The 21,950-nt window shown below is 64.6% G+C and overlaps 2 protein-coding genes across 2 annotated transcripts; both read left to right on the plus strand.

Moving 5' to 3' along the window:
• The first annotated feature begins 4,924 nt into the window (after positions 1 to 4,924).
• Positions 4,925 to 10,055, plus strand: KLHL30 (kelch like family member 30). The gene is made up of 7 exons (XM_040972361.1): positions 4,925 to 5,698; positions 6,574 to 6,709; positions 7,422 to 7,508; positions 8,116 to 8,271; positions 8,618 to 8,806; positions 8,925 to 9,070; positions 9,804 to 10,055. The coding sequence occupies exons 1-7, from the start codon at positions 4,925 to 4,927 to the stop codon at positions 10,053 to 10,055; spliced, it is 1,740 nt and encodes a 579-aa protein (XP_040828295.1).
• A 5,054-nt stretch (positions 10,056 to 15,109) lies between these two features.
• On the plus strand, positions 15,110 to 20,161 carry ERFE (erythroferrone). Its single transcript, XM_040972436.1, has 8 exons — positions 15,110 to 15,283; positions 16,797 to 16,901; positions 17,638 to 17,758; positions 18,358 to 18,545; positions 18,644 to 18,752; positions 18,838 to 18,922; positions 19,079 to 19,157; positions 20,063 to 20,161. Exons 1-8 carry the CDS (start codon positions 15,110 to 15,112, stop codon positions 20,159 to 20,161), a joined length of 960 nt encoding a protein of 319 aa, XP_040828370.1.
• Positions 20,162 to 21,950: the final 1,789 nt, after the last annotated feature.

The raw sequence follows: 21,950 nt of genomic DNA on the forward strand, positions 1-21,950 counted from the left end.
TGTCCCAGCTCCTGGGGTGACCCAGTGGGACAGGGGAATCAAGGGAATGCTGTTGTGGGAGCTGTGACAGAGCTGGCTCCACTGGCTGGGGAGCAGGACTCAAAACCCTCTCCTGACCCCAGGATCCAGAGGTGTGGGGACCAGACAGGCCCTCCTCCAAGTCCCCGCTGTGTCCCCTGTCTCCCCTGGGCAGCGAGACGCCTCAGTTCCTGGTCCTTGTTGGGCCCAGCGAAGAGGACCACTGTGCCCCCAACCAGGAAGATGTGAAATCGGGGGCCTCACACTGCCCCCCCCCCCCGAGCCAGCTCCCTTAGAGCCCTCCCTACTGGGGCACATTCCGTGGGGCGGAGATGGCGCCTGCAGCTGCTAAGCAAGGGCCCCATTTTGGCACCCACAGAGGGCTCTGCCTCCTTCGGCTCTGGCCCTGCCCCTGGAGCCCGTGGTTCGTCACCTGGCCACAGCAGATCAGTGCGACTGTACTGGGAGTCATGGTGATCTCACACACCGGGAGGAGGTGCCCTCAACAGCACCCAGGCGGCCTCTCTCACTCATGGTGCTTGGCTGGAACAAGCAACCAGGGGAGGTAGACCACAGGGACCCACTGGGTTGAGCCCTGCCAGGCAGGTGGAGGGCATCTGGAGACCCCTGGGTGGAGCATCAGCGGGTGGATCCTCTGGGATCTTCCTGGCCTCCTGCTGGGTACTGTGGTCCCAAGGAATAGCAGGTGAGCGGCCGGGGTTGGCAGTGGGCACAGGGTCCAGTCCCCCGTCACTTCTGAGCAGGGACCCCATATGCCAGCCCTGGCATGGCCTGCACACCCCCTGACCTCTGTTCCCCAGCTCAGGGGCCAGCCCCTAAAAGAGGGCTGCCAGGCAGGGGTGAGGTAGGGCTCAAGCTAGGCCTGTGGAAGCATCCTGGGGCAGCTGTGGGCAGACAGGGCTAGTCTACAAGGGTATGTTCCTGCTTCAAGGGACCTACCAGCTCAGGGTGCCCTCAGTGCCCTGGGCACTGTGTGCCCCCTGCAGGCTACAGCCCCCAGCGAGGGCCGACAGGACACACATGGGCTAAGGGCCACCAGCTCCTAATGAAGAGCCCTACCCAGCCCAGCACGAGTGTGCCACGGGCCCGAGCACACAGCATCTCCAAGAAGTGACTGAAGTTCACCCGGGCTGCCCCACTCGACTACACGCCCGCCTGTGGACGCCACCGCACTGCCTGGGGGGGACACAGGTGAGAGGTCACAGCCACAGACCCACGCTCAGGGCAGCCCTTGGAAGACACGTTTAGGAGGCACACAGGACGCTGCCCAGCGCAGCCTTGCAGTGACTGTCCTGCAGAGCAACCCTCGGTGCAAACCACTGGGTGCCAGGGTGGGCAGCGGGGGTCACACTGAGATTGTCACACCAAGACTCTGGGTCTGGGGGTGACTTGGCCCTCGGCCACCTGCTCAGGAGGCTGAAGACGGGCCCGCCTGCAGTGGAAGGACTCGTGACGGGCAGCAGGACCTCCCCCTGGGGTGCGCTGAGCTGCGGGTGCTGAGCCCTCCCCGTCCACACAGAGGAGCTGCAGCTTCCAGAGAGTCGGGATGAGGCAGTGAGAGTGGAGGGGTGGGCCAGGGTGGGTACTGTGCAAGCGAAAGCTGTGCCTGGATTTCAACTGTTTGCACCAAAGTAAACTGATTCCTACTCGCGTATTTCCATAAACCTTTGAAACTGCTCCACCTTTCCACGGAGAGAAAGACAGCCTGTGGCTCCCTGCACCCCACAAGCCTCTCAGGGGCAGGAGGAGACCCTGCGGCCAGGACAGGCTGAGGCCAGGGCGGGCTGCGGCCAGGGAGGGGTGAGGCCAGGGCAGGCTGAGGCCAGGGCGTGCCGCCAGTCTGCTCACCACGGTCCCCAACTGCACCCCAGGCCATCCTCGTACCTGCCAGCTCAGGCCGGCCTAGGACTGATGTCCCTAGCCAGGAGTCCTCCAGGCCCACACAGTGGGATGTCACAGCCGGACAGGTCTGGGACAATGACTGCCGAGAAGACGCCACCTCTCTCACAACAGAAGGCCGTCTTTGAGGCGGCTGGCGGAGCGTCGGCTTTGTCCACTGAGCCACACCCACCCTGGGCGAAGCGCAGGAGCGGGTTTCACACGCTGGCCACAGCACGCGGTCACTTGACCAAGGGGGACCTGCTTGCGCACACACGTGGGCGTGCACACACACGGGAACCCCCACACACACAAGCACACAGAGCAGTTCTAATTCTGAGCAGAGTGAAGGACACAGAGGCCCTGGCAGGGTCACGGCCCTTGCCGCTCTCTGGTGATTTCTGCATTTGATTTGCCAAGGTATTTTCAAAACTCGCCCTGCTTGGGAGCCGCTGTGGGCGAGGAGCCCATCTGAGGCCCGGGGATTGGGTTTCCCAGCCGCCAGTCACCCAAAGCGCTGGGCCTCCTGTCTCCGAGGGCTGGCGCCAGGTGCGCATGCTTGGCACAGCGCTGGGCCAGCGCCCAGCCTGTCACCAGGGTCCCCTTCTGCATGTCCCCTTGGCCCACACATGCATTAACCCTTTGTGTCTTGCCAGCACCAAGGACACTGAGGAAGCCAATCACCTGCAGGCCCCGTTGCAGCGTCCTGCCCGTAATGGTCCTGGGAGGGGGGCACGAGTGTCTCAGAGGTTGGGGCTGGGGGACGGCCTGAGCTTAGCAGCAGGGGAAGGGGCAGTGCTAGGCTGGGAGGCAGGCAGCAACTGGCCAGGGGCACACACATGAGGACAGCACCACCTGGGAGGGGGCCCCTAGGCTGGCAGGGCAAGTAGGGACAGCAGCCCTGTGAGACAGATCCACACACCAGAAAAACGACCCAACTCTACCGGGAATACAAGCAGCTCTCGGAGGCATTGGGAGGCCACAGCAGGACAGGACACTCCCAGCCTCCTTCACCTAGCAGTGGGCACAGTGGGAGAGGCCTCTGTGCCCAGAGGCGCCCGCCAGCCGCATTCAGAGCTGGCGGCCGTATTTATAGATGACCCCATTTCCTCGCCGGCTGACACGTCCGTCCCACGCGGACTCTGGGCAGCAGTGGGGCCAAATGGCTAGGGATGGCACCCCCTTCTCCAGACTGAAAGTGGAAGCCAGGGAGCCTCCTCACTGCCCTGGGCACCCCATGTGCCCAGCTGTGCCCCATGACCACGACCCCCAGCTTCCAGAGACCATGGTCATCCAGTGCTGCAGCCACTCCCCACTCGACCCAAGAACCCCGATACCAACCACGCCACTGGCACCTGCACTGCCAAGGCACCCCAGCACAGACCCAACTGTCCAACCTGAGGACACCAGAAGGCCTCTGGCCACCCCCGGTTAGGACGCCAGTGGGCAGAGAGCCTTCAAGGCAGGCAGCCTGGGTGGAGCCTCACCTCTCTCCTCCCCTTGCCTCCCCAAAGCACGCAGCGGTTAAAAATAGCCCCTGGTGCCCCACGTGGCTGCCCAGCCCACAGGCCCTGCGCTCAGCTCGCAGTTCTCGCTGGCCAGCCAACCCAAGGGTCTGCTCTCAGCAACAAGCTCTCCAAGCCCCAGGAGAGGTACTGTCCGAGGACACCAGAGGGGGTGGGGGGTCAAGGACGAGGGCACGAGAGAGGGTGGGCTGCGCCGAGGGGCTTGGGGATCTGGCCTGAACCTGTCGGAGAGAGCACCCAGGCCCAGCCCAGCTCTGGAAGGGACGGGGGATCAGCAGGCATGTTTGCTCTGGGGTTCCCTCTGGTTCAGCCAGCCCAGGCCTCAGTCAGCAGCGAAGGCCGCACTGGCCAGTCCTGGTCTGAGCAGGGTCAGGGTCTGGGCCTCGCTCCCCCTCACTTCCAGCTAAGCAGGACCCAGGTGGGGGTGGGGTGGGCACGTGAGACCCGCGGAAGCCCCCTCCTCTCCTATGTAGGGGCCCTAGGGTAGGAGGTCTGGCTGGACCTGCCACTGTTGCCTCCCAGAAAAGCAGGAATGCCAGGAATGTGAGGCAGGCGGGTGGTGGCTGGGGACAGCCACTGGCCTGGCCTGACAGGTGCAAGCCGAGCTCTCCCGCCAGACGTGGTGGACACTCTGGCTGTGGCACTGCCCAAGCTCGAGTGGGCGCCTCGAATGGGTGCCTCGGGTGCCCGTGTGGGATGGGTGGGGAAGTGGAAGGGCTTCGAGCGCCACCCCTGCCCTGCCGCAGGGTCCCCCGGCTCTGACATGGACTGAGGCCATTTTGCTGCCACTCTCTCCCTACCCTCTGTGGGCTCCACGGCGCCCCCTGGTGAGCAGGCCACCTCTCCGCAGGCAGCTTTATCTGCTGTCAGGATCTGGGGTGATTTCCAGGGCAGCACAGAGTGGGGCACGCACGCACACGCATAGCCAGACAGGCCCATGGGTGCCCAACATGAAGGGAGGTGAGGTGGCCTCTCCCTCTGGAAGTTGCCTTAAGCTGCATCCCTAACAGGCGTGCACAGCTGCCCCCTCCAAGCCTGGCTCTGGGTTCAGTGTCCAGCTTCCCTGTAACAGGAATGACAATGACACCTGTGTGACCAACACTTAGCCCCCAATACCCCAGCCATCAGCAGATGAGGAAATGGGGAACCTTGGGATAGGGGTGGGTGGCTCCCCAGGGTCACCCAGCAAGGTCACAGTAGGGTTAGGGAAATGGCATTTAGTCAATTAGAAAAGCCAGAGCAAGTGGCATATGAGACAAAAGAGGCCTCTCTGTGTGGGGAGCCCCGGGTCCCCTGCCCAGGGCCTCGGCTGTGGGGCCCTGCCCAGACCTCCGGCCGGCTGGGAGCAGGTCTCATACCTTCTCAGGGGACGGGGCAGCCGGACCTCACAGAGGGCCCTGGGGGGGGTGGGAGGTGGACGGGCCGCAGGCCGACGCTGCCCTCTTTTCTCCAAGGAGCCGGGCGCCCCTGGCAGCAGCCCCATGGTGCGCCACGTGGACGACCTGGACTTCCAGCTGCCCTCACATGCACAGGATATGCTGGCCGGCCTCCAGCGGCTGCGCTCGCAGCCCAAGCTGGCAGATGTCACGCTGCTGGTGGGCGGCCGGGAGCTGCCCTGCCACCGCGGCCTGCTGGCCCTCAGCAGTCCCTACTTCCATGCCATGTTCGCAGGCGACTTTGCAGAGAGCTTCTCAGCCCGCGTGGAGCTGCGGGACGTGGAGCCGGCTGTGGTGGGGCAGCTGGTGGACTTTGTGTACACAGGCCGGCTGACCATCACGCAGGCCAACGTGGAGGTGCTGACCCGCACGGCCGCACGCCTCCACTTCCCGGCTGTGCAGCAGGCGTGTGGCCGCTACCTGCAGCAACAGCTGGATGCCACCAACTGCCTGGGCATCTGTGAGTTCGGGGAGCAGCAGGGGCTGCTGGGCGTGGCCGCCAAGGCCTGGGCCTTCCTGCGAGAGAACTTTGAGGCTGTGGCCCGTGAGGACGAGTTCCTGCAGCTGTCCCGTGACCGGCTGACCACCTGCCTGGCCAGCGATCTGCTGCAAGCACAGCCTGAGCAGAGCCGCCTTGAGGCCCTGCTGCGCTGGGTGCGCCACGACCCTCAGGCCCGTGCCACTCACCTGCCCGAGCTGCTCAGCCTCGTGGACCTGGACACTGTGCCCAGGTCCTGCGTGCAGCACCTGCTGGCCACAGAGCCACTGATCCAGGGGTCGGAGGCATGCCGCGCCGTGCTGACCCGAGCCCATGGGGAGGTGAGTCAGGGGCCCCGGCCGTGTGAGGCAGGCAGAGAAGCCCAGAGCCCTGCCTGCATAGGAGTCAGGGGTAACACATGGCATCCTGGAGGTGACCCCTGACCTCACAGCACCCCCTACCACAGCAGCCCATCACCTGTGAGGTATGCCAGTCACCCCTGCAGTCTGCAAGCCAACCAAGGCTGTGCAAAATGGCCAGCCTGGACGGGGCAGCCTCTGTGTGGGACCTCTGAATGGGGTGGCCTCTGTGCTGGCCAGCCTGGACGGAGCGGTCTCTGTGCTGGGCCCCCTGGGCAGGGCGGCCTCTGTGTGAGCAGCCTGGAGGGGGCGGCCTCTGTGGGAGCAGCCTGGAGGGGGCGGTCTCTGTGTGAGCAGCCTGGAGGAGGCGGTCTCTGTGTGAGCAGCCTGGAGGGGGCGGTCTCTGTGGGAGCAGCCTGGAGGGGGCAGCCTCTGTGTTGGGCCCCCTGGGCAGGGCGGTCTCTGTGGGAGCAGCCTGGAGGGGGTGGTCTCTGTGTTGGGCCCCCTGGGGAGGGATGGAGGAGAGAAGAGAATCCAGGAAGAAGGAAGAGGAAGCCATCCGAGACTCGGCAGGCTGAGGCTGTGCCAGGGACTGCGGGCCCGTCTGCAGGCAGCCTCTCGGGGCTCCCTAGCTCAGGCTGGGAGTGGCCTCCATGGCGGACAGAAGCCCAGGCCCAGCCAGGTGAGGGCTGGAGCTGGCTGGGGGCTTCTCCCTGCATGGCCTCCTGCTGTGTGGCAAGGCTGGCATGCACAGGTGCACACCCACCCCATCTGGGGGCCCGACGCACGAGGACACACACAGACCCTCTGCTGGGGGGACAGTCTCTGGCCACACTGACCTGTCCTCCTGTCCCCAGGCACTGGCCGTCCTTCCACAGAGACTAGAGGAGGTGCTGGTGGTGGTCGGTGGACGGGCTTTGGAGGAGGACGAGGAGGGCGGGGAGGAGCCCGCTCCCCGCTCTGGGAACTTCGCCTTTTACGACACCAAAGCCCGTGAGTAGCCCTCCCCAGCCCCAGCACACCCTGCTGCCTTCCTCCCGCTGTCCCTCCTTGGGGCCCAGCTGGCAGGTGCACAAGACGAGAGAGCCCTTGGCCTGCTTTGTGTTCTGTGGCAGGTGGCACTGCTTGGGGAGTGAGGTGCAGGCAACTCAGTGTGTGCTGAGCCTGTGTCTCGGAGGGTCACTCCCTTGCTCTCGGTGGAAGCGGCTCCTGGTGCCACCAGCACAGCTGGGAGCCGAGGGGGTGTGGGGACCAGGGCAGCCCCGGTGAGAGGAGGGAGCCCCGGGGTCGCTCCCAGGGTTGGGGCGCTGTGCTGTCTGGCCTGCATCCCGGAGCAGGGGCTGACGTCAGCAGTGACAGCTGTACCTCTGATCTGGGGTGACACACACATGAGTCACGGGGACACCTGGTGCCAGCCCAGGCCCCTCGGTCACAGCCCGCCAGTGCTGCCATGCTTGGTTCCCACACCCAGGCCTCATCGGCTTCAGCACTTCCTCTCTTGCCTCAGTTTACCCCACACGAAGGTGAGCCTGGCTGGTCCCTGTGATGGCACAGCCCCAAGCCACTGAGCCGTGCCTGTGTGGGACACACGTCATCCCTGAGCAGCGAGGATGGCATCCACGCTCTTGGGGTCCCTGTGAGATCCCCGCTGGGGTTGTTCAGGCCCAGCCTGTGCAGAGCCCTGAGCCCCGCTCTCTCATGTCAGGCCGCTGGATGGCGCTGCCCGACTTCCCTGACTACCACAAGTGGGGCTTCTCGCTGGCAGCTCTGCACAACCACATCTATGTCACAGGTGCGCACGGCAGGCGTGGGGGTGGTGGGGAGGCCGAGCACCCCGGCTCCACAGAGTCCATGCACGGGAGGGCATTTAAACCCAGGGAGCTGGGCCCGGCACGGTAGCCTAGAGACTAAAGCCTTCACTGTGAACGCCCCCACGATCCCATATGTGCGCTGGTTCGAGTCCCAGCTGCTCCATTTCCCATCTAGCTCCCTGTCTGTGGCCTGGGAAAGCAGCCAAGGACGGGCCAAAGCCCTGGAACCCTGCACCCACGTAGGAGACCTGGAAGAGATTTCGGGTTCCTGGCTTCAGATCAGCTCAGCTCCGGCCGTTGTGGCCACTTGGGAACTGAATCAGCAGACAAAAGATCTTCCTCTCTGTATATCTGATTGTCCAATATAAATAAATATATTTTTAAGAAAGCCCTGGGAGCTGTCAGGGCCTGGAAGAGGGCTGGCTCACACCCGCACTGCCATGGCCCTGTTTGTGGATGAGGGGTCTGGCATCTCTCCCCCTAGGGACCATCCCCGTCCCCACTTCCCACCCAGTGGCCTGGCCAGGAGGGAGGGCGTGGAGTCTGCATGCGCTGGGCACAGCCCCATGGACAGACCCGCTCCCACAGGTGGCTCACGGGGCACCAAGACGGACACCTGGTCGACCACCCAGGCCTGGTGCTTCCCACTGAAGGAGGCGGCCTGGAAGGCCGTGGCGCCCATGCAGAAGGCGCGCACCAACCATGCCAGCGCCGCGCTCAACGGGGAGATCTACGCCATTGGAGGTGAGGCCCGCTCCCCACCACTGCACCCCACCCCAAGCAGGCTGGCAAGGACGGCTGTGCCCCCTCAGAGGCTGCACCTGACTCAGGGCACGCCGTCACAGGACGTGGCTCCGTCGTGACCCTAGCCCCGGGGACGGGTGCCTGTCCCTGGCACCTCCAGACCCTGACTCCGCCCTGGAGCCGGTGTCCCTCCCAAGGTGCCCAGCCCCTACACCCTTCTGGAGCAGGCACCACCTCGGGAGCACCCTGTCCTCTCGCTGCCCGTGAGGTTCTGGACCCTGTGTTTCCAGAGCAACCCCTCCCCCAGCTCAGCCCCCACCATGCTGAGGCCCTGGACTCCCCACAGGCACCACGCTGGACGTGGTGGAGGTGGAGAGCTATGACCCCTTCACGGACAGCTGGACGCCAGTCAGCCCAGCCCTCAAGTATGTCAGCAACTTCTCCGCCGCCGGCTGCCGTGGCCGTCTGTACCTGGTGGGCTCCAGCGCCTGCAAGTACAACGCGCTGGCCCTGCAGTGCTACAACCCAGTCACAGGTGGGCGGGAGGTCCCAGGCGGGTGGGGGAGGTCTCAGATGGGGGTCGCAGGATAGGGACGGGAGGGGATACCCCTGGCCTGGTGCTGAAGGTGACCCTGTGCCCGGCGACCCTGCAGACGCCTGGAGTGTGATCGCCTCCCCCTTTCTGCCCAAGTACTTGTCGTCACCTCGCTGCGCCGCCCTGCACGGGGCGCTGTACCTCATCGGGGACAACACCAAGAAGGTGTACGCGTACGACCCGGGGGCTAACCTGTGGCAGAAGGTGAGGCCCCTCCGCCTGCCCCCCCCCCGAGGCCAGCTTCCTGGCCTGTCCTCGGGGGAGGGTGTGGCACAGCTGGGCTCAGGTGCCCCAGTGGGTGCCTCAACTGGCCAGGAGGCAGAGAGAGGGCACCCCGCAGCCCACTCCCACTGACCCCCCATTCTGGCCATCAGGCTGGCGAAGGGCAGAGAGGCCAGCCTGGCGCATGGTCACCCCGCCTGTCTCCGCCCCAGGGAAGGGGGAGGCGCCCTAGGGTCCCCCGCCGAGCACTGCTGAAGGCAGCTGTCCCCTGACGTCAGCACTTGGCTGACCCAAAGGCCCCATTACATCGGGGAGCAGGTGCAGGCTGGGCTCTGCCAGCTGTGGCGTGGGACTCCCCGGGAGCCCCCTCCGGGCCTGGGGGGCAGCTGCCTTTGCTGTCCCTGGTTGGACACCCCGGCAGGCCCCACATGCTCTCACCCCTGCCCGGACTCTCCAGGGGGCATGGGTACAGCGAGGGTCCCCCCAAGTGTCCTTGGGGGTCCTACCCTCCATCCCTGCTGAGGCTGAGGGTTAGCCCAGGCTCAGTGGATATTGCCTTGCGTCCGCTGACTCCAGGAACTATAGGTGCATCCTGGGTCTGGGCACTGAAGGGAGACTCTCGGGAAGGCTCCTGGGGGTACCCTGGCCAGGACGTGGGGTCAGGCTGTCCCCCTGCCCCTGCCTGCTGGGGTCGCTGACCACTGACCACGTCCAGGTGCAGTCTCAGCACAGCCTGCACGAGAACGGCGCACTGGTGCCGCTGGGCGACGCGCTGTACGTGACCGGCGGCCGCTGGCAGGGCATGGACGGAGAGTACCACGTGGAGATGGAAGCCTACGACACCGTGCGTGACTCCTGGACCCGCCACGGCGCCCTGCCCCGCCTCTGGCTCTACCACGGGGCCTCGGCCGTCTTCCTGGATGTCGCCAAGTGGACGCAGCCCTTCAGGCCCGCCCAGGAGCACTAGCAGGGTGTCCCGGGTGGCCCCTGCCGTCCTGGGCCTCCTGCAGCCAATGCCCCTCCAGGGCACCACTGGGCTCTGGGCAGCAGGGGACACCAGCAGGCCTGGATCAGGACACAGACGAGTCTCCCCCAGCGACAGGCACCCCCAGCAGCCTCCTGAGAGAAGACAGCGTCCAGGGTGCTGTGCAGCGTGACCAGCATGGCTGCGGCCGCCCTGCTGCCCTGTTGCCAGAGACCCGGATGGAGCCCCCAGCATGTCCACGCTCTCATCTTCCTCTCAAATAAACATTTTTTCAGAGGGAATACTGCAAGCCGCTCCCGCTGCTTCTGCTCCAGCATCGGGTGGCCAGTCAGCAAAGGCCCGGCGGCCCTGGAGCCCTGGCGCCCTCCCGCCAGCCTCACCCTGCCCACTCTTCACACGCCGTTTCCTGGGGAGACCTGAGGGGTCATGGAGCTCCCAGGAAGGAGTCAGGGCTTCTAGCGGCAGGGGAGAGCTCCGCCAAGCGTGGGGAGGGCCCATCTATGCCCTGGGGTGGGTGGGTGCAGGGCCAGTCCCCAAGGCAGGGGCCACACCTAGATGCCCAGCCCCCCGCAGGGCTCCCCGAAGGGCTCCAGCTCACACCTTCGTGTCCCGGGGCTGGTAGGCACCCATGCCCAGGGTTACACCAGCCACAGACAGCCCAGGGCTTCCTCTGTCTCTGCCTCCAGGCATAGTGGCATATCATGTTAAGTCTCTGCCTGTGGTGCCAGCATCTCATGTGGGCAACCATTTGAATTCCCAGCAGCTTCACTTCCCACCCAGTTCCCTGTCTGTGGCCTGGGAAAGCAGCAGAGGCTGGCCCAAGTGCTTGGGTCCCTGTGCCCACATGGGAGACCTGGAAGAAGCTCCTGGCTCTAGGCCAGCCCAGCCTTGGCCACTGGGCTTGGTACTGACACAGGGTTCCAGCAAGTGGGGTGGGCAGCCTCGGGACACAGCAGGAGCCCTAGCTGTCAAGTCACAGATGGGACTGGGGGCTCAGCAGGCCACATGGGTGCACAGCGTCACTCCCATGAGGGGGGCCAGGGCACCCTGGGCACACCCCACATTCACCAAGCACCAGAGCCCCAGGAGTAGGTCCCCCGTGCAGCGATGCTGCCAGCCGCTTCTCTCAGCAGGACTCCTCGTGGCTGAGCACCCTCCCCATACAGGCCTGGTGGGGCCAGGCCCTCGTGTGGCTGTCACCATGGGCAGCTGGGCAGGCTGTTCCCTACCATCTACGTAGACTGACCCCGCTGGAGGTCGACCAGCTGACCCAGCTGAAAGTACAACAGCACCAGGAAAGGCCCATGAGACTTACAGCTAGGTTTACTCTGGTACAGAGTATTTTAAAATCCATGATTATTTTTAAGAATTATTTGTATCTGTTTTAAAAAGTGACCGAGAAGTCATACATCGACTCCCTTCCAAAGCGTCCAAATGACTGGACTTAAGCTGGGTCTCCACAGGCACAGGGACCCGAGACTGGGTCCTCTGCTCTCCCAGGCGCACTGGCAGGGAGCTGGGCCGGGACCCACACCAGCACCGCAGGCATCAGCTAAGCCCATCACACTCCAACACCAGCCCCGAGTGTAGCTTAACAAACTTAATTTTAAGACATTTTTTAAAAGTTAACTTGAGAGGGGCCTGTGCTATGGCTCAACAGGCTGACCCTACACTTGCAAGCATCAGGATGCCGTATGGACGCCAGCTCACGTCCTCTCCCGATCCAGCCCCGCTTGGGGCCTGGGAAAGCAGCAGACGGCTCGAGTGCTGGGGACCCTGCCCCTACGTGAGAGACCCAGAAAAGGCTCCTGGCTCCTGGCTTCAGATTGACTCAGTTCCAATGAACCAGCAGATGGAAGATCTTTCTGCCTCTCCTTTTGTCTACAAATTTGCCTTTCAAATAAAATAAATAAATAACTTTTTTTTAAAAGGTCAAATGTATTTATTAGTTTCAGAAACATTCCAACACAAAGATGCCAACAGAGATAAATTTTGGGCTCAAATGTTGTCAAGACCTAATTTTTCTTCATCCATCAGATCTTCCTGTTACTGCTTTGTTTGTTTGGTTTTTTTTAGATTTTTATTTTTTAAATTTTTATTGGAAAGGCGGATATACAGAGAGGAGGAGAGACAGAGAGGAAGATCTTCCGTCCGATGAGTCACTCCCCAAGTGAGCGCAACAGGCCGATGCTATGCCGATTCGAAGCCAGGAGCCTCTTCCGGGTCTCCCACGCGGGTGCAGGCTCAACTGCTTTCCCGGGCCACAGGCAGGGAGCTGGATGGGAAGCGGGGCCGCCAGGATTAGAACCGGCGTCTATATGGATCCCGGGTGTGCAAGGCGAGGACCTTAACCACTGCGCCACCATGCCGGGGTCTACTGTTTTGTTTTCATTCTGAGGCTCAACAATACGACTTAAGAAGTTTCAGGAATTTCCACTGTGGTAGCAAAGTGGCTGAATCATCTCCCCACAGGCTTTCAAACTGGATGTCAGAGAAGGGAAAGCCTCTCTTGCAACATTCCCAAGAAAATTCCATGCTACCTCTCACGCAGGTGCTGCTCATCCCAGACCCAGCCACCAGGTCCAAGCACTGCCGGTCACTTTGGCCTACAGTCTGCTCTGTGTGGATTCCCAGATACAAATCTAGGGTGAACAGTACAAAAAGGAACAAAGCTGGGACAATGGAGAGTAACCCTATGTTTTTTTTTTTAACTTTTCTATTTCAAATTAATAACTCTTTTTTTTTAAACAATCAACGTGAGAGGCAGTGAGAGACTCAGAGGACACCCACCGGCTGGTTCATCGGCAGATGGCCACGGTGCCCTGGGCTGGGAGCAGTGCACACCTCCCAGGAAGTCGCTTAGCGGGAAGCTGGGCCGGGGACCAGTGCCTGGCACCTAGCCCCGCTGCGGGAGAGGCCCAGCCCTGACTTTACTCCCTGGGAGCTTCTTGAAGCCCCCTGGGCTGGAATCCGCCCACAAGGCAGGGACAGGGCCACCGTGACAATGGCTCCAGGGCCCGTGCCATGTGGGACCCTGCTCCTTAGCGTCACCACTGTCGCCTGTCCATGGGGGCCAGCAGGCTGGCAGGCGGGGCTGACGACAGGGTCCTGACGGGCCAGCACTGCAGTGCACACTGGAGATGCCCCGGGTCACGGGCTGGGGACATATGACCACAGACACAGTTTAGAAGGCGGTTTCCAGAGTGGCCATGTGGTGCAGCAGGTTAGCCCACCAGCAGTGGTGCCAACATTCCCACAGGCATCACTTTGTGCCCGGCTGCTCCACTTCCCGTCCAGCTCCCTGCTGGTGTACTGGGAAAGCAGAGCCCAGATGCCCCTGCGCCCAGCTGGGAGAGCCGGAGGAAGCCCCTGGTTTGGACTGGCCCGGGGCCGGCTGTTGCAGCCATGTCAGAGTGGATGAGCTCTCTGCCCCGCGCGCTGGAACGCTCATTTTCAAATAAATAAGTGGAAAGAAGAATGTTATTCTCACCAAAAACGCAGAGCCACACGCTGTGTCAAACTGAGAGGTGAGACAGACTCCTGTTTGAATGAATCATTGCAAAGGCAGAGACAACCAGCAGGAGGGAGGCGGCCTCAGCATACTGCTCAGACCGCCGGGGCCGCGGGGCTCAGACCGCCGGGGCCGCGGGGCTCAGGCGCCATTCCGAGCTGGGCCGACCCAGAGCGCAGCCGGGAACGCTCCCACAGCTGAGGCAGCCGGGCCGGGCTGGGCAGCTCCACAGCACCAGCAGCCTTCCTCATCCGCTCGATGGGCATACATGACCACGCTCAGGCTCCTATGGCACCGCAGGCTCGCCATGCCCGGGGCAGCAGCCTGGCTGCAGCTGGCAAACAAGTTGGCTCCAGTATCCTTCCGTTTCAGGAAACTTTTTTATTCCCATAACCTCATCAGCTACCGGGGACAGCGAGAGGGCCTCCCCTGAGGTTGGGAACTCCAGCAAGGTCGTGACACAAGGGCCCGAGAATGCCGGCATGCTGCAGGCACTGACCCGCCCGGGCTTCCCACAGCCAGGAGGGGACTGCAGAGCACCCTCCACCGCAGTGCGGTTCCTGCTAAGCTCTGCTCTTCTCCCAAAGGAAACTCCAGAAGCCCCTGGGGGCCCCCACTGCATGGGGACAGGCTGTTACATCAGCAGCGGGTCCTGTTACAGGAAGCTGCACCAGCACCAGAACCGATTTGATCTGGACCCTTGGAGGCAGGCTGTGACATCACTGTTTGGAAAAACAACAGCTTTTCCCATGGCAACGGTCCCCATCCTGGGAGCTGGCTTCGGGAACCACGTGGGGTCGCAGTCCTCAAGCCCCCCCGCTGCTGCCAAGGGCGTGAACACGGAGCCTCACCTTCCCAGGTGGCTCTGCCCCTTCGTGCTTCCTGACCCTGGCACCTGCTCCTCCCAGGCTTGTGCCTCACCTTCAGCCACGTGCCACGGCAGGCAGCGCCTGGCCAGCCTGGGTGCTGCGCCCCTCACCCTGGGGGTGTCGAGCTGCTCGGAGTCCTGGCGTCTCAGGAACTCTGGGAATAAGGCTGTTGGACACAGCTTAAGCACTGGCGAGGGGCAGGGCCTGGTGACCCAAGAGCACCGTCGGCCAGAGGGGAGCCCCATCTCTGTCGTAATCAAAACGGGTCCACTCCGTTGGCAGTTTTAAACTCAACTCAGGGCTCAGGCCTCGGTGCTGGCAACAGTCTTCCAGCCAGCTTCAGGTTCCAGCTCCACGCCAGCTGCCAGCTTCCTGCTAGGGTGCCACACAGCGCTTGGGGTGAGGGGCCTCGGGGCCTGACCCGCAGCTCTGTCCTGGCCGGGTTTCCTGCGCTGGCCCAGAGGGGCTGCGGGCTGCCAGGTCCAGCCCACCTGCCTGCCAGCCGCCCCCACCGGGAGGGGACACCGGGGGCGGGGCGCTCGGCCCGAGGGCGCGGCCGGTGACGCGCGGCCGCCGGGCGCGGCGGGCGATTCAAGCGCGTTATAAGGCGCCCAAGCGGGCAGTTTCGGCACGCCGCGCCCCGAGCCGCAGCCCACATGGCCCCAGCCCGTCGCTCGCCCGGGACCCGCCTGCTGTTGGTCTACGTGGGGCTGCTGGCCGCCGTCGCCACAGCGGGCTCCGCGTCCCCGTCCCAGGAGCCTGGCGCACCTGCAGAGAGCCGCGCCCTGGAGGAGCCGCCGCCGGGGACCGAGCCGCCCTCCCGCGTCCTGGTAAGCGCCCGCCCTGCGCCCCGCGTCCAGCTCCCCGAGCCCCAGGAGCCCACCGCGGCCAGAGTGCGCTGGCGGCCCTCGGGGCCGGGCCACGCGGTTCCACCCGTGACAGACGCAGCTGCGCACAGATGCCGCTGCCCGGGCAGCCTGCACCCAGGCTGGGAGCCAGATCTTCCCCTGATGGGGCGGATGCCGCGGAGTCGGGAGGCGCCCTTGCATGGGAGAGCGAGCCAGACCCGGTGCCGCGGCCCTCCTGCCGGCTTAGGGCAACGGGTTTCTCCTTTGGTGGCCAGCCAGAGCTGAGGTGACTATTCTGGGCCCTTGCTCTCCAGGCTGTGGGCTGGAGTGGAGGGCAGGGAGGGACCCCTGCATCCCTCGAGGGTCCTGCGTGGGTCAGGCCGTGGGGCAGATGTGGCACCCCCACAATGCTCCTGGGGAGGCAGGACTGATGGCCCAAGTGCTGGGAGACCTCAGGCCACAAGCAGGGAGCTGGATGGGAAGTGGAGCAGCCCGGACTCGGACTCGGACTGGCACTCCTATGGGATGCTGGCACTTCCAGAGGTGGCCGTTTAGCCTACTAGGCCTCAGTGCCAGCCCCAAATAGTTACTTATTGGATAAGCAGAGTAACAGGGAGAGGTGAGAAGAGAAAGCTTCCATCCTCTCGTTCGCTCCTCCAGTAACTGCAGTAGCCAGGGCCGGGATAAAGCTCCCAGGACTCCCACCCGAGTGGCAGGAACGCCAGCACGTGGGCCATGCCCCGCTGCCACCCAGCCTGCACACGCAGGGAGCTGACCCAGAAGTGGAGCAGCTGGCACTTGGAAGGCTGCTTAGCCCAGTGCACCGTGACAGCTGCCCTCAACTCTCCTCTTGGAAGATGTGGTTGGCCACGGCAGCCGCCTGGTGCCCATCCACACCCCCTCAACCCCTCCCTGGGGTCTGCCACAGCAGCCACTGCGGTTGAAGTCGAGGCCAGGACACTCCTCGGGCCCTGAGGGGCACTGCGAGGCAGTCACACGGAGTCCCCAGTGCCCTTGCTGCCCTGCACAACACAGGATGAAGACAGAGCCTCCTGGCAGGGGAGGTCCTCTTGGGCCTGGCTGTGTCCTTGTGGCAGTCAGGCTGGCCGTGGGCCTACATGGGGTGCCAGGGTCCTCATTTAGGCCTTCCTGGGCTGCTTTCCTGCCCAGCTGGCAGCCCCGCCTGCAGCCCAGGCTTCCTGAGGCACACACTGTTCAGTGAACCAGAGGGCGTCTCTGCATGCTCCCTCTGCCCCCCACCCCAGGTACGGCACAGGTGCCTAGGGACCAAGTAAGGTCACCATCCTGGCGGCTGGGGTCATGTCCCCTGTTCCTGAAGACTGCTGGGTGCAGGGTGGGGTCCCTCTGGTGCCACTCCAGCTTCACCAGGGGAGATGTGGCGACAGGGGCACCCTGTCCACCCAGGGTCCACACCGAGTGCCGAGGCAGGGTTTGCGCACTTGGCAGATGCTGGGACAGGCTGCCTGTGTTCCAGGCTCACAGCATCGATCCCTGGGCTGCCTGGGTGCTGTTGCTGAAGCAGAACGAGAAGACCGTTAATGACAGGAAGAGGAGCAGGGACAGGGCCAAGAACCTGGAGGTGAGCTGAGGCCCTGCCAGCAGCTGTGGGCATGTGGGAGCCCCTGGCCACACCTGGAGACCACAGAGGGCTGGGGCAGGGAGCCTGGGTGCACCTGCCTGTCCTGTAGCCCTGGAGGTCACACAGCCCCCTGTCCCCACACTGTGTGCCCTGCAGCCCAGAAGGCCCTGGCTGCCTTGAGAAGGGGCCTTGCCTGGCCATTGGTGCCCAGGTGGGCTGGTTTCCACTGTCAGTCTGGGACCTGTCCTGGGCAAGGAGCAGACACTTGGTGCTAACTCTTGCCCGCGTCCCCGAGGCAAAGAGCCATGGCGCCAGGCTGTGCAGCCCATCCTGGGTGTCTGGCCTCTGTGTATACCTGAGAGCAGCTGAGCTGGCCAGGCTGTCCCAGTGACCTTGCCCACATCTCAGCACTGGCCCTGCCTCAAGCCTCTCCCTGATTCTCGCAGCTTCTACAACCCAGCCAAGTGCAGCGCGGGGACTTAGTGACTGGGGCTCAGGGCACCTCCCTAGAATCAACCCAGAGTGTCCCTCCCTCCAGCAAGCCCAGGACAAGGGTGGGCTGCAGGCTCCTCCCCCTCGGAGTCCCGCTCTGTCCCAGGCCCCACCCCATGCCACCCACCCCAGCTGCCGCTGCGCCCCTGGGCAGGTGCAGTGCCTTGTCCTCATCACTGTGGAGGGCACGCCCTGGCCACCAGCCTACCTCGGAGAGGCCCTCACTGCTATACTTTCGCTCCAGCCCGGCGTGCCAGGGCCTCCTGGGCCTCCTGGGCCTCCTGGGCCTCCTGGCCCCCGTGGCCCCCCAGGCCCCATCACCTCTGCAGACGTCCTGCTGAAGGAGTTACGGCTACTGCTGAGAGGTGGGTCATGACCCCTGAGTGGGGGGCCAGGCCCCAGGGCGGTCGGAGCCTGGAGAGAAGGCTTGGGGGAGGGAAAGAGGGCAGGCTTGGCAGCCCTGTGTGCTCGGACCAGCACCCACGTGGCCTGGAGTCAGGTGAGTCCCATGGGCGGTCAGGCTGCAGCCCCCAGCATCCCCCAGCCAGGCTGGGGCAGCCTGAGCGAGGACTGCAGGCCAGTGCCCTGCCCTGCCCTGCCCTGCCCCGGCTCAGCGGCCAGTTCAGATCGTGTCCAGTGGAGCCCCGCCGAGCTCCCTGCCTCTGTCCAACATGGCTCCCTCCTCCCCTTCCCCTGGGGGAAGAAGCGCCGCCATGCCCAGCTTAGCTGCCCTTCCGACTGGTCTCTCAGTCCGCGGATACCATGGAGGGATGAGGCTGGGGACTAGAGCATTGGGTGTTGGATGCACTTGGGGCACTGAGCTTCCTGGTAGCCAACGTGTGAGGGGAAGGAGCAGCTGCAGCCTCCCAGGTCCCGCAGGCAGAGGGGGTGTCGCCTGTAGAGTCTAGAACCTGCTCCAGGCGGGCAGGGTGTCCCCACGCAGCCACCGTTCGCTCTGTGCCAGGCGTCTCCGAGCCTTCCACGCGCAGCCCCAGCTCGAGCACCGCTGGGGAGGAGAAGGAGGTGGCGGCAGGGGACATACTGGCGCTGCTGGCCGCCCGTCCGCGCGTGGAAGCCGCCTTCCACTGCCGCCTGCGCCGGGACGCTTCGGTGGAGCGGCGCGCGCTGCACGAGCTGGGTGTCTACTCCCTGGTGAGGCGGGGTGTGGACGCAGGGCCGGGGCGCGGGGCCGGCTGGGGGGCGCGGGGGACGCGGGGCCCGGCTGGGGGTCACGGTCCTGCACCTCACAGCCCGAAGTCGAGGGCTCCTTCCACCGCGGTTCCGGCCTCAACTTGACCAGCGGCCAGTACACGGCGCCCCTGGCTGGCTTCTACGGGCTCGCCGCCACGCTGCACGTGGGTAAGACCCGGAGCGTTGGGGGGTGCGGGGCCGCCTCCTCGCTCGCCCCTCAGCCCCGCGTGACGCCATCCCGCCTGCCCCGCAGCGCTGCCTCCGAGGCGGGGGTCGCCACGGCCCCGGGACCGCCTGCGCCTGCTCATCTGCATTCAGTCCCGGTGTCAGAGCAACACGTGAGTGCCCCCCGCCCGCCTGCACCCCAGCCCATCGCTAGAGACGCCCACCCGGGCCCGCTCAGCCACCCCCTGCATCCCAAGCCCCAGCCCTCTGCCTGGCATAGTGTTGGGGGGCTGGGAGTGGGGTGAGCTGACCCCTTTCTGTCTTGGCAGAGCACTGGAAGCTGTCGTGGGTTTAGACAGCAGCGGTGAGCTCTTCACCATCTCGGTCAATGGCATCCTCTATCTAAAGGTACGTGGTGCAGGCCTGGGCACAGCCAGGGGACAGGCGCTCCGGGCCACTGCGTGGGGCCCCTCTGGCTGCAGGGCACGGGTGGCTGTGGGGGCAGACCTGCGGGCTACTGCATGGGGGTCCCCCTCTGGCTGCAGGGCACTGCTGTGGGGACAGGTGCTCCGGGCCACTGCGTGGGGGCCCCAGTCCCCTCTGGCTGCAGGGCACGGCCGTGGGGGCCCTTCTGGCTGTAGGACACAGCCTGACTCCCGTGGAGCTGGGCTGCAGTTCCCACTCTGCCAAGGACGCCCAGTCCTGCCACTGCCCACATTTCACTCCTGAGGATGCTGCTCCTGGCCACCCCAGGCAGTGAGGCAGTGGAGGGCAGCTGTCCACTGCGATTGCAGGGAGTGGACATTCTCTCCCACCTGTGACAAGCCCCTGTGTTGGGCACTCAGACAAGGCACAGGGGGCTAACGGAAAGATGGCTGTCACCAGTGCAGACAGCCAGGGGAGCTGCACGCAGCCACAGTTCCAGGGTAAGCCCAAGCACCCTGGTCAGTCATGCCCACCTGGGGCCCAAGCTCCCCCGACAGCTCTGGGGGCGAGGCTGTCTGCCCCAGGGCTGGCTCCAGGCTGCTTGGAAGGCAGTGTGAGGCTGCTGTGGCCCTGTGGGGATGCTGCCCAGACAGCTCAGCTGTCCCTGGGGGATGGGCCGCTGGGGCAGGGACAATGAGTGCAGTGCCAGCCAGAATCTGCCAGGGCTGGGGTCAGGCTGCTGGGCCACAGTCTCAGACCACCCAGAGAAGTCCTGGGCAGGCTCACTCCCACGCATGGGAACCAGAGGGCACTGTAGCCTGGGCCCTGGCCCTCCTCGGTGGGACAGCGTGGGCAGGCGACCTGGCTGACAGTACCCTTCCCTGCAGACAGGCCAGTACGCCTCCGTGTTCCTGGACAACGCCAGTGGCTCCTCCCTCACGGTGCGCAGCGGCTCCCAGTTCAGTGCCATCCTCCTGGGGGTGTAAGCGGCCATCACAGGCCCTGCCTCTTGTCCAGCAAAGGGAGTGGGGACCCACAGGAAGTCTAGGAAGTGCCACAGGCCACACTCAGCAGGAGCAAACCCATACGCAACTGTCCTCGCTGGCCACTGCAGCTCAGTCGGCGCCGGCCACTACAGGAGGGCTCGCGGGACAGCCGTGCCATTCGGCAGCCCTGAGACCCAGGAGAATGGATGCCATCTCTGAGAAGACAAAGTGGCCCCTGGCCCGCCTGGGGACAGTCCCGAGGGCCTCAGTTCTTCAGTTCTATTCTCCGAGCTCAGGGAACACCAGCCGGCGCCCCTGGCCTGGCCTCCCTCCCTGTCTGTCCAGCTGCAGGTGCGCCCAGGCAAGCCTGACACCCTCCGTGTGAACCCGGCAGCTGCAGGAGTCACAGGGGCCCTGGACATGCAGCACCCGAGTCTGGACCTAGCTCCCCCACACTTCTCTGCCCTCAGCACGGCCATCGGAGCCCCTCGAGTCCAGCTTCTGGCCAGGCCTGCCCACACAAGGCCACATTTCTCATCAGTCCGCTTCCACGTTCCCGCCCCCCCCCCCCAAAGTGCAGGCCTGGCCCAGAGCAGCCAGCAGTGAGCACAAGGCCCTGAGCAGCTACCCACAAGACCCTGTGCCTTCTGAGGAAGCGCCACCCTGCCCTGCCAGGACATGCCAGCCTGCTCCGGACCATGCCCCAAGCCCCAGGGTCGCCACGGCCTCCATCAGCTGACCGTTGGCAGGCCTGGCCAGTTCTCAGAACTGGTACCCACCCTGCCTGGAAGCAGACGGCGAGCCCAAGGCCTGGCTCCCCGCACGCGGAGATAGGGCCTGGGCGGCCACCCCTTCCTGTCTCGCCTCGTCCACGGCGGGCAGACACTTGGAGAAGTTATCTTGCCCTCTGGAGGAGCCACATGCACTTCCTGCCTCTTCCTCAATGTGAACGGATATGCAGTTCAGAGCTATTTATTATGTAATATTGCAGATGAAATATATTTATGTAGCTGATTTCAGAGTGGAACTGTGCTGTGTGACTTTGTAAAATGGCACTCGCCCAGGGCACACCCTGAGGGAGCAGGTCCCAACTCCACAGCCCAGACTGCGTGGGCAGGATGTGGAGGGGACAGGAGGCCCTTGCCTGGGACCAGGGAGTGGCACTTGGGGGCACGGGTGGTACTGAACACAGCCCAGCGCTCCTGGCAGCTGCCCACGACAGAGCCAGAGCGTGCGTGTTCACCACTCGGGCTGGCAGCTCGGGCACCCAGTGCCGCCGAGAGGAGCGGCTGTGAGACCACACTGCAGAACGGGTACGTGAGGGCGAGCTCAGGACCCGTCATCCCGAGGAGACACGGTGACAGCGGCAGAGATGCCAGTGCCCCTGACAGGCCCGCAGTGCATCCTGTCCTCTGGCACTGTCCCCAGAAGGGTCCCCTGAGGTGTGACCCGGAAAACCAGCAGGAAGCCGGCAGCTGCCCCGCGGGGGCCACCTGGTCAGCCCCCCAGATGCCGGAACAGGGGAGGGGGCTGCATCACCCAGACCTGACAGCCTGAGCCTGTCCCCCGAGCCCGCCTCCTGGGCTCCGACGGCACGGAGCCTGTGTGAGGCTCTGAGAAGGCACCCCGGCTTGCGCTCAGGGAGGGCCCAGCTGCCCCCCAGGCAAGCGGGGGCCCTGCTGTGCAGCGTGCCAGGCACTGCCTGAAGAAACCACAAAGGAGCCAGGACGCCCCCAGCGCCCCCTGTGGCCCCGCTTTGTCCCTAATGACTCCGTCCCCTGATCTCTGT

Source organism: Ochotona curzoniae, unplaced genomic scaffold, assembly GCF_017591425.1.
Source record: "Ochotona curzoniae isolate NIBS_2020 unplaced genomic scaffold, NIBS_Ocur_1.0 contig_2294, whole genome shotgun sequence".
In the NCBI taxonomy this organism is placed as follows: domain Eukaryota; kingdom Metazoa; phylum Chordata; class Mammalia; order Lagomorpha; family Ochotonidae; genus Ochotona; species Ochotona curzoniae.

Excerpts from the sequence above, each read along its gene's own strand:
- ERFE (XM_040972436.1), top strand. The coding sequence starts at position 15,110 with ATGGCCCCAGCCCGTCGCTCGCCCGGGACCCGCCTGCTGTTGGTCTAC. Across the intron at positions 16,902-17,637 it reads ACAGGGCCAAGAACCTGGAG|CCCGGCGTGCCAGGGCCTCC; the intron begins GTGAGCTGAGGC and ends CTTTCGCTCCAG. Across the intron at positions 18,923-19,078 it reads TCCCGGTGTCAGAGCAACAC|AGCACTGGAAGCTGTCGTGG; the intron begins GTGAGTGCCCCC and ends CTGTCTTGGCAG.
- KLHL30 (XM_040972361.1), top strand. The coding sequence starts at position 4,925 with ATGGTGCGCCACGTGGACGACCTGGACTTCCAGCTGCCCTCACATGCA. Across the intron at positions 8,272-8,617 it reads GGAGATCTACGCCATTGGAG|GCACCACGCTGGACGTGGTG; the intron begins GTGAGGCCCGCT and ends GACTCCCCACAG. Across the intron at positions 9,071-9,803 it reads GGGCTAACCTGTGGCAGAAG|GTGCAGTCTCAGCACAGCCT; the intron begins GTGAGGCCCCTC and ends GACCACGTCCAG.